The sequence below is a fragment of the Lates calcarifer genome, unplaced genomic scaffold (genome assembly GCF_001640805.2).
Source record: "Lates calcarifer isolate ASB-BC8 unplaced genomic scaffold, TLL_Latcal_v3 _unitig_2414_quiver_2368, whole genome shotgun sequence".
NCBI lineage: Eukaryota > Metazoa > Chordata > Actinopteri > Centropomidae > Lates > Lates calcarifer.
The window spans coordinates 1-10,000 of NW_026116198.1; the positions used below are offsets into that span (position 1 = coordinate 1).

At 46.0% G+C, this 10,000-nt stretch overlaps 2 protein-coding genes and 1 long non-coding RNA gene across 4 annotated transcripts in view; 2 read left to right on the forward strand and 1 right to left on the reverse strand.

Moving 5' to 3' along the window:
* The first annotated feature begins 33 nt into the window (after positions 1-33).
* On the forward strand, positions 34-6,166 carry LOC108892759 (uncharacterized). Its single transcript, XM_018690476.2, has 6 exons — positions 34-180; positions 2,955-3,296; positions 3,382-3,489; positions 4,074-4,169; positions 5,100-5,438; positions 5,573-6,166. The coding sequence occupies exons 1-6, from the start codon at positions 150-152 to the stop codon at positions 5,701-5,703; spliced, it is 1,047 nt and encodes a 348-aa protein (XP_018545992.1). The 5' UTR covers positions 34-149; the 3' UTR covers positions 5,704-6,166.
* A 1,301-nt stretch (positions 6,167-7,467) lies between these two features.
* LOC108892760 (uncharacterized) overlaps positions 7,468-10,000 on the reverse strand; it is a 3,861-nt gene continuing 1,328 nt past the window's right edge. The window contains exons 3-9 of one of the 2 annotated variants that reach the window (XM_051068122.1): positions 9,628-9,903; positions 9,192-9,434; positions 8,869-8,955; positions 8,653-8,685; positions 8,445-8,474; positions 8,119-8,172; positions 7,468-7,862 (exon numbers count right to left, since the gene is read on the reverse strand). In XM_051068122.1, the coding sequence (XP_050924079.1) occupies positions 7,666-7,862; positions 8,119-8,172; positions 8,445-8,474; positions 8,653-8,685; positions 8,869-8,955; positions 9,192-9,434; positions 9,628-9,903 (920 nt within the window). In that variant the 3' untranslated portion in view covers positions 7,468-7,665. Of the gene's footprint in view, positions 7,881-8,118; positions 8,173-8,444; positions 8,475-8,652; positions 8,686-8,868; positions 8,956-9,191; positions 9,435-9,627; positions 9,904-10,000 lie in introns of both variants that reach the window. The other variant, XM_051068121.1, reaches the window with a different exon arrangement.
* LOC127140187 (uncharacterized) overlaps positions 8,137-10,000 on the forward strand; it is a 2,323-nt gene continuing 459 nt past the window's right edge. The window contains exon 1 of the long non-coding RNA XR_007810545.1: positions 8,137-8,259. This is a non-coding gene — a long non-coding RNA (uncharacterized LOC127140187). The remainder of the gene's footprint in view (positions 8,260-10,000) is intronic.

Genomic DNA, 10,000 nt, shown 5'->3' on the forward strand with positions numbered 1-10,000 from the left:
AGGGACCTCCCACATCAGACCATCAAACAGAAAGTAAAACAGTATTTGTGACGCGGTGCAGCGACGTGAGGAGTGATAGATGTATTGTGTTGGTCAGAGTCTGTAATGTTACTCAGTTCATTGAGAAGTGGATTTAACAGCACTTGAAGATGTTGGTGGCGTTCGTGATCCTCCTGCACAGTAAGAAAACCTTCCACCAAACTCCACGTTAAAAAAGAAAGAGTGTTTAGACTTCTTTCTCTGCGCGCATGCGTGCACACACACACACACACACACACACACACTTCCTCAGTAACGGTGAAGTCTCGTTATCTGAGTCAAAGTGGGAAGAAGCTGGGTGAGTGAGATAACAGGAAGTGGTGTCTTTCTATGTCACATGTCACAAGCTTCAATAGAGAAGAGTGTAGCTGCGATGAAACAACACACACGCCTGTTTAACAGCATGTCATGAGTTTCCTGGTTTCCTGTGCAGTTCACAGACAGTTAACAGGTGAGTCTGAGGCAATAAACAGGGCAGGTTGAGTCAGAAAAAACAGTGGAGGTCTGAGAGCTGATGTTGAAATGTTCAGACAGAAGCTTCATGAAGAAAGTTAGCAGCAGCTACAGGCTGTTTCTGACTCTGTGGCCTCATGTCTCCAGCTCATGTTTGGCAGCTTTGATTTGAGGGAAACAATCACAGCATAACTGGTTCCACTGGTTTTAAACAACAGGAAGTATCAGACATCTGACCTTTGACCTGTCTTAGTAAATAAATGACCATGGTAATCAGGATGATTCTGAGTTCAGTCAGACAACATTGCAGATACACAGACTAAGTCAAAATGTAAATAGTAGTAGTTAGTAATGATAATAAGATAGATAGATTACTTTATTCATCCCCGAAGGGAAATTCTGAGATAATATATAATAATAATAATAGTAATAATTATTATTACAGCTAAAGGAATAATAATGACAAACAATGGTACATTAATAGCACTAACACTATCAATAACACTAGTAAATGTTTTAATTATTGTTGCATCATGGGTTGAGCTGGATCATGGAGCAGCAGGAGACTCTCCAGCTCTGGAGGCAGAACCCTGCAGTAAGAGACAGTAGAAGAGAGAGAGAGAGAAGCACAGCCTGGGCAGTAATGTGCTTGAGGGAAGAACACACAGTTAAAGTGATGCAGTGATATTAAGACAGTTAATAATAATCTCGTCGGCAGGACATCATGGACAACATTTACTAACTATTAATCTTAACTGATGCATTGAGACTGACCCAACCCGCCAAGGGAAAAATGGTATCCTGAAATAGGAACCAGGATAATGTGCTAGTTAAAAGTTAAGGCATAAAGATGAGTTTTTAGTTTGGATTTAAAGGCCTCAACTGAGTCAGCCTGTCTAATATCAATAGGGAGGTTGTTCCAGAGGAAGGGGGCCTGATAGGAGAAGGCCCTGCAGCCTGCTGACTTCTTTTTGACTCTAGGGACAGACAGCAGCCCTGCACTCTGAGAACGCAGAGCACGGGAGGGAATATAAGGGTTAAGAAGATCAGACAGGTATAAGGGGGCTAGCCCATTTAGAATTTTATAAGTCATTAAGAGAACTTTAAAGTCTGATCTAACATGAATAGGGAGCCAGTGAAGGGAGGCTAGAACTGGGGTAATATGGTCAAACCTTCTCGATTTGGTTAGCATTCTAGCTGCAGCATTCTGAACCATTTGCAGACTTTTAGTGCTAGTACGCGGTAGTCCTGAAAGCAAAACATTACAATAATCCAGTCTAGAGGAAACAAAGGCATGGACTAGAATTTCAGCGTCTGCCATGGAAAGAAAAGACCGAATCCTAGCTATATTGCGTAGGTGAAAAAAGGCGGTCTTTGTAATGTCTTTAATATGCTGATCAAAGGAAAGAGTACGATCAAGTGTGACACCCAGATTTTTGGCTGTTGTACTTTGAGAGATAACACAGTTGTCAAGGGATATAGTTACATGATCGAACTGGTGTCTATATCGCGCCGGGCCAATAACCAGCATTTCTGTTTTGTCTGAATTAAAAAGCAGGAAGTTTTGAGACATCCAGCTTTTTAACAGATGACAAGCAGATCTCTAATTCCCTAATTTGAGAGGCATTATCAGCCTTTATAGGCACATACAGCTGGGTATCATCAGCATAACAGTGAAAATTAATTCCATGACTCCGAATAATTTGGCCAAGAGGAGAAATATAAAGAGAGAAAAGCAGGGGGCCAAGAACAGAACCCTGGGGTACTCCATATTTCACATCAGAAAAGGCTGACACAGTGTTATTACAAGAGACACACTGAGTTCTGTCAGATAAGTAAGATTTTAACCAGCTGAGGGCCAGGCCAGAGATTCCAAATCTATTTTCCAGTCGGTCCATGAGTATACGGTGATCTACAGTATCAAAGGCTGCACTAAGATCAAGTAATATGAGCACAGAGGTGGAATCTGAATCTAGAGAGAGTAGCAGATCATTTACTACTTTAGCAAGTGCTGTTTCAGTAGAGTGAAAGGCCCTAAAAGCAGACTGATACGGTTCAAATAGATTATTATCAGCTAAATGAGCTGAAAGCTGCTGAGACACCACTTTTTCTAGTATTTTAGAGAAGAATGGGAGATTTGAGACAGGCCGATAGTTAACTAAAGACCCAGGATCAAGGTGTGGTTTCTTAAGTAAAGGTTTAACCACAGCTGTTTTAAAGCTAGAAGGAACAGTGCCAGTCGTCAACGATAGATTCACATGTAAAATGAAAGGTAAAAACCTGCTCTGAACATACACTGATCTGAAGCTGGTAACTCTCCACCTCCACCCTCAAAGACTGAACATGACAGTCAGCAGGTCTCAGTAAGTTTGACCCGCTTTGTTCAGGGTTCAGTCCAGAGGGTGGAGGTCTGGATTCAGTCTGTTCCTGGAGGCTGATGTTTTCTGTCTCTCTGTCCTCAGTTTCCCAGCATGCCCTGGGTGTACAGGTGTATGAGGGGGCAGAGTCAGTCCTGCTGCCCTGTCAGGTCAGTGTCTTTCTCACTGAGGAGTCCATGGTGGTCTGGACCCGTGAAGACTTCAGAGACCCGATTGTTCATGCTCGTCAGCAGAGCGGAGACGTCCTCAGAGACCAGAACCATCGTTACACCAACCGAACGTCGATGAGGACGGACGCTCTGCAGACTGGAGACCTCAGCCTCACTCTGAGGAATCCAACCTACAGTGACAGTGACACCTACACCTGCACCGTCACAGAGTTCGGAGAAGAACTGAGCCGGACTGAAGTACAACTGAGCGTCACAGGTCAGTGCTGCAGACACAGGTCAGAGGTCAGAGGTCAGAGGTTTTTACTTATTTCATTAAAGACTGTCATGTTGTTCTCCTCCAGCCTGGCCTGAGGTCTCCAAAGGTGTCCTGATGTCCCTGCTCTCCCTGGTTGTCCTGATTATCATCGCAGTTGTTGCCTTTGTCAGAATGTATAAAAAGATTGACGAAGGTATGTAGTGTGTGTGTGTGTGTGTGTGTGTGTGTGTGTATGTGTAACACGTGTCAGTATTCACTGTGTTTTCAGTGTGTTTGCACTCTGCTAAAACTCCAGTATGGAGTTTACTAAGCTGAGCAGGAAGGAGTAAAGATCTCCACTGCTTCTGGAGGACTGTAGGCTGCCATTAAATCTGCTGCGAGGATCAACGGCGCGGTGGTGATTTTGTCAATGAAGGAGGGTAATTTAGTCCTCTGCTGATCAGACACAGAGGACAGACACTCAGAGACAGACTCCACAGGATGGTGAGGGGACAACAGAGACACAGCAGAGTCAAGAAGACACAGAGAAGCAGCTGTCCAGCGTGGAGGAGGAGGAGGACGGAGCTGGAGACAGCCAGCCTCAGTCTGACCTGTACCTGTCTGTTAAAGCACAGCAGGAGGACGTGTGAAGTCATGTCTGCTGCACTGACCTGTTCTTATTCTTTTTCCTCCTCCACTTAAAATAAGGCACCTATGTAACTGAGCTGTCCTCTGGCAGTGTGTAATGAAGGGCATTTAAATTCAAGTTCTCTCTCTGTCTGTCCCTATCCCATACAGACTGTGCCATACTTTTCACTAGTGTCATGGTGACCCTGCTTCTTCTGGCTGCTTTTACCTGTTTCATCATATATAAAAAGACGATGGATGGAGAGGGTATGTAGAGAGACTGTCTCTGTGTCTCCACTTCACTAATTCAGTCTCATGAAGTTCATTAACTATCAGTTTGGATCTGTGACTAATAATTCATGTCATAACTAAAACCAATATTATCCTGTCCAGTGAGTGAAGGTGGAAGGATTTAGAGTTCACAAACCAGACCAGCAACACATTCAATACTCAGAGGGATACAACATACAGCTGTGTGTGTGTGTGTGTGTGTGTGTGTGTGTGTGTGTGTGTGTGTGTGTAAGGTAAATAAGGTGCTAACTGAAAGTTCAGCTGTAAAGATGAGTTTTCAGTTTTAAAGGCCTCAGCAGAGTCAGACAGGCCTGACACACACTCAGATTCTTGGCTGTTTGACAAATCACACAGTTGTCAAGGGAAATAGTTACTTGACAAGCAGATCTCTAAATCCATGGTTTGAGAGGTGGTGTCATCAGCTTAACAGTGAGAAGTTATTCCATTACCATGGATAAGAGTGAAATATAAAGAGAGAAGAGCAGGAGGCCAAGAACAGAGCCCTGCAGTCCTCTCCTCAGACTATGTTGATGTGGTGTCATCATCACACTGAGTTCTATCAGTCAAGCAGCATTTGTCTTCCAATCGGTCTGTGAGTATACGATGGTCTGCTCTTTAACTCTGATCAGCTGCAGATCATCACTTTCTTTTTGCGATGCTCCTCATCACGTCAGTACATCTGATCCTGTTTATCCATTTCAGAAACACAGACCCCAGCGTGAGTTACCAAATCAAACCACTTGTTAATTCAATAATCAGGTGTTGATCTGATTGATCAGACGATCTCACTTTTTTATGTCAGAACATGACACACAGGTCTGTAGATCCTGGAGGTCATGTGACCTGCAGGTCTCACTGTGGACACTAGGACTCAGCTGATCCAGGTCTCTGTCTCTGTGTCCTCAGTTTCCCAGGATGCTGAGTACGTGGAATCATTTGAGGGGGCGGAGTCAGTCCTGCTGCCCTGTCAGATCCCTTCTCTTCCTCTGGACCCCACAGTGGTGTGGAGCCGCAACGATCTCAGTCCTTCAACTGTCCACCGGCGTAATGAGAGAGAGGACATCTTTAAAAACCAGAACCAGCGTTACAGCAGCCGAACATCGATGAAGACTGACTCTCTGACAACTGGAGACCTCAGCCTCACTCTGAGTAAACTTCAGCTCTCTGACAGTGGAAACTACACCTGCTCCATCACAGCGTTTGGAAACGAGAGGAGACTGAGAGACGTACAGCTGCAGGTCAAAGGTCAGCAACAAACTACCTACTGTAGATACAGGTCAGAGGTCAGAGGACCTCCACAGACCTGTAGAAGTAGACCATGCTAGACCAAGTAGGTCATGCTAAGCTCATTCTGTTGTTTGTCTTCATCTCGTCCACAGGATCAAACACACTCCGAGTTGGAACCTGGTTTCTCCTGGGTCTCCATGGTTTCCTTGGTGTCCTGGGTTTCTTGGGTCTCCTGTTTTTTCTTTTTTTAATATGTTTATATGTGTATGTTAAGTGCTGCTGAGTGTGTGTGTTACAGTCTGGTCAGCTGATCCACTGAAATTGAAAGACACACACACACACACACACACACACGAGCATTCTTCATCATCACTAATGTATCAGAACATAACATGGCAGTGAGTATTGATATCAATGCAGATTGAATATTCTAATTAAAAGACTTGCTGCTGTGTCTGGTCTGTTGATGAAGTAATGAGGAACTGCTCATCAGTGATTGGCTGATCATCAGCTGGTTCCTGATTCCTTCCTCACTCGTTAATGTTCAGGTTCATGGAGAAACAGGTTTCAGGTTTCAGGTGTTCAGGGTTCAGAGTGGTCAGAAGTACGTGGACCGTCCTGGTGGAGGTCAGTCTGATATTATTGTTCTTACCAGAACCTGAAACAGGCGTTTCCATGGTGACGCAGTGGTTGTCAGTTTGGATGGTGTGAACCACTGCAAATGAATAAACATCAGTTTTCAATGATCTGAAAGTGTCGTTAATGTATCAGTGTAAATAATGGACCTTGTACTTTATTAAAGATAAATGTTGTGATCGTGTTTCTGAGCTGAGCATCGTTAAGCTACATGAGGTGTTTCAGGTGAGACAGAGACGGGAGAGATTTGCAGGATTTAAAGAGTTTAAAGCAACAGAAAGCTTCACCTTCACAGCTCAGTTAGTTTCCAAGACAGAGAGAAAAACCCCAAACAAAGTCCAGGTCCCTCCTACCACTCTGTGGGAATCAGGTCCAGTCCAGGTTAAATCCAGGTGAGCTGGTCTCAGGTAACACCTGATGTGGTGAAGTCAGTAAAGCTGTAGAAATGAACAGGGTTCTCTGAGTCTTCTTTCACTAATAAGAGTTTTTCTGCTGTGGATTAAAGCTGAAGTCAAACTGTGAGAACATCAGAGCTCTACTGCCCCCTGCTGGAGGCTGCTTTCTCCTGCACCCTCCTCTCTGTCAACCTGAACTCTCCCCAACAACTCTGTTAAACACATGGAGCCTCAGTGTTTCCTTTACAGTGACAGGAACACGTATTAATCACAAACAGCTACAACTAACCAACAACCAACAGGTGGATCAGTGTCTCTACAACAATCTGTCCTTCATCCTTTCATCAGTATCTGTTCTCGTCAGCTGGATTCACATTTCACTCTTTTCTTGATATGAACAAGTCTTGAAGAGAAGATCGACGTCACTACATGTATGACTCTAACCAGGTAAAGATGATGGTGTCAGGTGTGTGGGCTGTAAACAGATCACAGCTGGAGCTGATGGAAAGTCACCTGTGAAGGGATCGTTCAGGTTGGATCCTACAGACTCTCAGGATGTCAGGGCGGGTCAGAGACTCTCAGGATCACCTCCACACACAGGACACTTACCAACAAGACACAGGTGGGGCTGAAACCAGATGACAAACAGGAAGTAAGAAGACCAAAGACAAACCCGAACGAATAACTTCAAAATAAAACAGGAGACATCAAAGGTCATTTCTAGACCCAAACCATGAACCAGAAGTCGCTGTGGGGACGGACAGCAGCAACAGGAAACATGTGGTTTCCATCAGAGAATAAAGCTTCAACAGCTTCAGTGTTTGTAAAACGCTCCATCGTTCTCATAGAGGCTGGTTGTTGTTTGTGCCTGTTGTGTTTCTCAGTGAACCAGGAGTCTGTATCTTCCTCTGAATCCTCTGAGGAGTTTCATCAAAACAAAAAGTCTTTCCTCTGCTCAGTCCTCCTGGATGGAAAACGTCCTGACATCAAAGATGAAGAACTGATGAGAACCTGACGTCTTTAAAACACCTTTATTATTTCAGAGCAGGAAACTCAGGACAAACACACATTTAACCTTCAGTCACTGACAGGAAGTAAACAACAACAAACTCCTTCACAACATGAGAGGAAAGTACAGGAGAGAGTTCGTTCAACAGCAACAAGGAACTGATCACAGAGTAAACTGTTGAAGCAGACAGAGCTGTGAGGCCTCTTCACAGCTCATGCTCAGTGGTGACATCAGCAGTGATGTCATCATACTGTTCATCCTCTCCTCCTCCTCCAACAGGTGGGGTCGTCTCCATGGAGACGGCTGCTTTGTTTCCTGTCTTCCTGCTGCAGCAGATCAACACCAGCAGGACGGAGCAGATGCAGTACGGACAGAAGACCACTAGATGGCAGAAGAGTCTCACTACAGGGACACAGGAGGCAGGAGGAGATGAAGGAGGAGGAGATGAAGGAGGAGGAGGAGGAGGAGATGAAGGAGGAGGAGGAGGAGGAGGAGGAGGAGGAGGAGGAGTTTGATTTCATTTATTCAGTTTCATGTTATTGATTATCTTCCTTGATCCATTGATTTTCTGTTCCTCAATTAATCAGTAATAAATCCAGATCCTGATCAGGACGTCCTGCTCTGACAGGAGACCATCTGACCTCTGACCTGCACCTACCTGTTTCCTCACCTGCAGAAACAGTCAGTCCAGACAGCAGCAGCACAGACACACCTGCAACAGGAGGACAGAGGACACTGAGGGTCAGAGGACACTGAGGGACAGAGGACACTGAGGGACAGAGGACACTGAGGGTCAGAGGTCAGTGAGGGTCAGAGGTCAGTGAGGGTCAGTGAGGGTCAGTGAGGGTCAGAGGTCAGTGAGGGTCAGTGAGGGTCAGTGAGGGTCAGAGGTCAGTGAGGGTCAGTGAGGGTCAGTGAGGGTCAGAGGTCAGTGAGGGTCAGTGAGGGTCAGTGAGGGTCAGAGGTCACTGAGGGTCAGCTCACCTGCAGCAGTCAGCAGGAACAGGCCTGCACCTGGAGAACAGAAGCATCAACAATGTGAATGTGAGAATGAGAGGAGGAGGAGCAGCTGATGGACTGATGACAGGGTGAATGTTCACAGGACAAAGTGTGGACACATGAACGTTGTCAGAGGACGACGGACAGAAGACTGAGAGCGAGGACGGTGGAGAGGAACAGGAAGAGGACTCACAGCAGAGACAGGAGGTCGGTGTCCATCCTGAACCTGAAGAAAGACCAGACACAGAGTTCACACTGTGTTCTCCACACGCTCACTGAGCACTTTATTAGGAACACCTGTACACCTGCTCCCTGATCCAATCAGCCAATCAGGAGGCAGCAGTCCTGCAGATACAGAACCTCAGAGGGAGGACGTCAGGGTCAGACATTCATAGAGAGGAGGACTCACACAGACAGGAGGTCAGCTGGTTCCTCCACCGCACAAGACCAACCAGGACCAGGACCAGGAGAACCAGAGAACCCAGAGCTGCTACGACTGGGAGGAGGAGGGAGGAGGGGGGAGGAGGAGGAGGAGGAGGAGGAGGAGGAGGGGAGGAGTTAGAGGGAAGAGTAGGAGCAGAGGAAGGAGAAGGAGGAGGAGGAGGAGAGGAAGGAGGAGCTGCAGGAGAGATGAGTAGAACCTGGTTCAGTGCAGTGATCAGTTTATTATCAGGTCAGCAGGTTAGTTCATATCTTTAAACTGTCATAGAAACAGGAAGTGATGTCACTGACCTCTGACCCTCAGTCTGCTCTGAGGAGAGTCAACACCTTTGTTTCTGTAACACCAGTAGAGACCTTCATGAGACTGTTGGACTTTACTGAGGGTGAGTTCTCCATCAGGTCCAGATCCAAGGTCTTTACCATCCCTGAAGAAAAAAGCCTTGAATCTGTTGTTGTCTTTGTCTCTACAGCGCAGAGTGACATCACTTCCTGTCATCACAGGAAGTGCAGGGATCTCCAGAATAACTGGAACACCTGAACCACAGAGACACAGACAGAGTTTCACCAACAGACCTGAACCACAGAGACACAGACAGAGTTTCACCAACAGACCTGAACCACAGAGACACAGACAGAGTTTCACCAACAGACCTGAACCACAGAGACACAGACAGAGTTTCACCAACAGACCTGAACCACAGAGAAACTACAGGATGGAAACACTGACCTGCTTTATCAGTTACTGTGTTAATGACACTGATGTTGATCTGATCAGCTCTGTCTTCACACCAGTAACCTCCAGAGTCTGAGACACTGAGACCAGAGATGATACAGGAGGAACCATCAAACCTCCCAAATCCTGAAGCTGGTCCACAGTCCTCAGTCTGTCCTCCTCTGGTCCTCTTTACTGTCTGTCCATCAGAGACCACCTGTCCCTCACATCTCAGAGAGACGGACTCTCCTTCAAAGAACTGGAGACGGTTTGGACTGACATTCAGAGAGACTGGAGGACAGACAGTCAGACAGACAGTCAGACAGACAGACAGACAGACAGACAGTCAGACAGACAGTCAGACAGTCAGACAGACAGACAGACAGAC

Excerpts from the sequence above, each read along its gene's own strand:
- LOC108892759 (XM_018690476.2), top strand. The coding sequence starts at position 150 with ATGTTGGTGGCGTTCGTGATCCTCCTGCACA. Across the intron at positions 3,297-3,381 it reads AGTACAACTGAGCGTCACAG|CCTGGCCTGAGGTCTCCAAA; the intron begins GTCAGTGCTGCA and ends GTTCTCCTCCAG. Across the intron at positions 5,439-5,572 it reads CGTACAGCTGCAGGTCAAAG|GATCAAACACACTCCGAGTT; the intron begins GTCAGCAACAAA and ends TCTCGTCCACAG.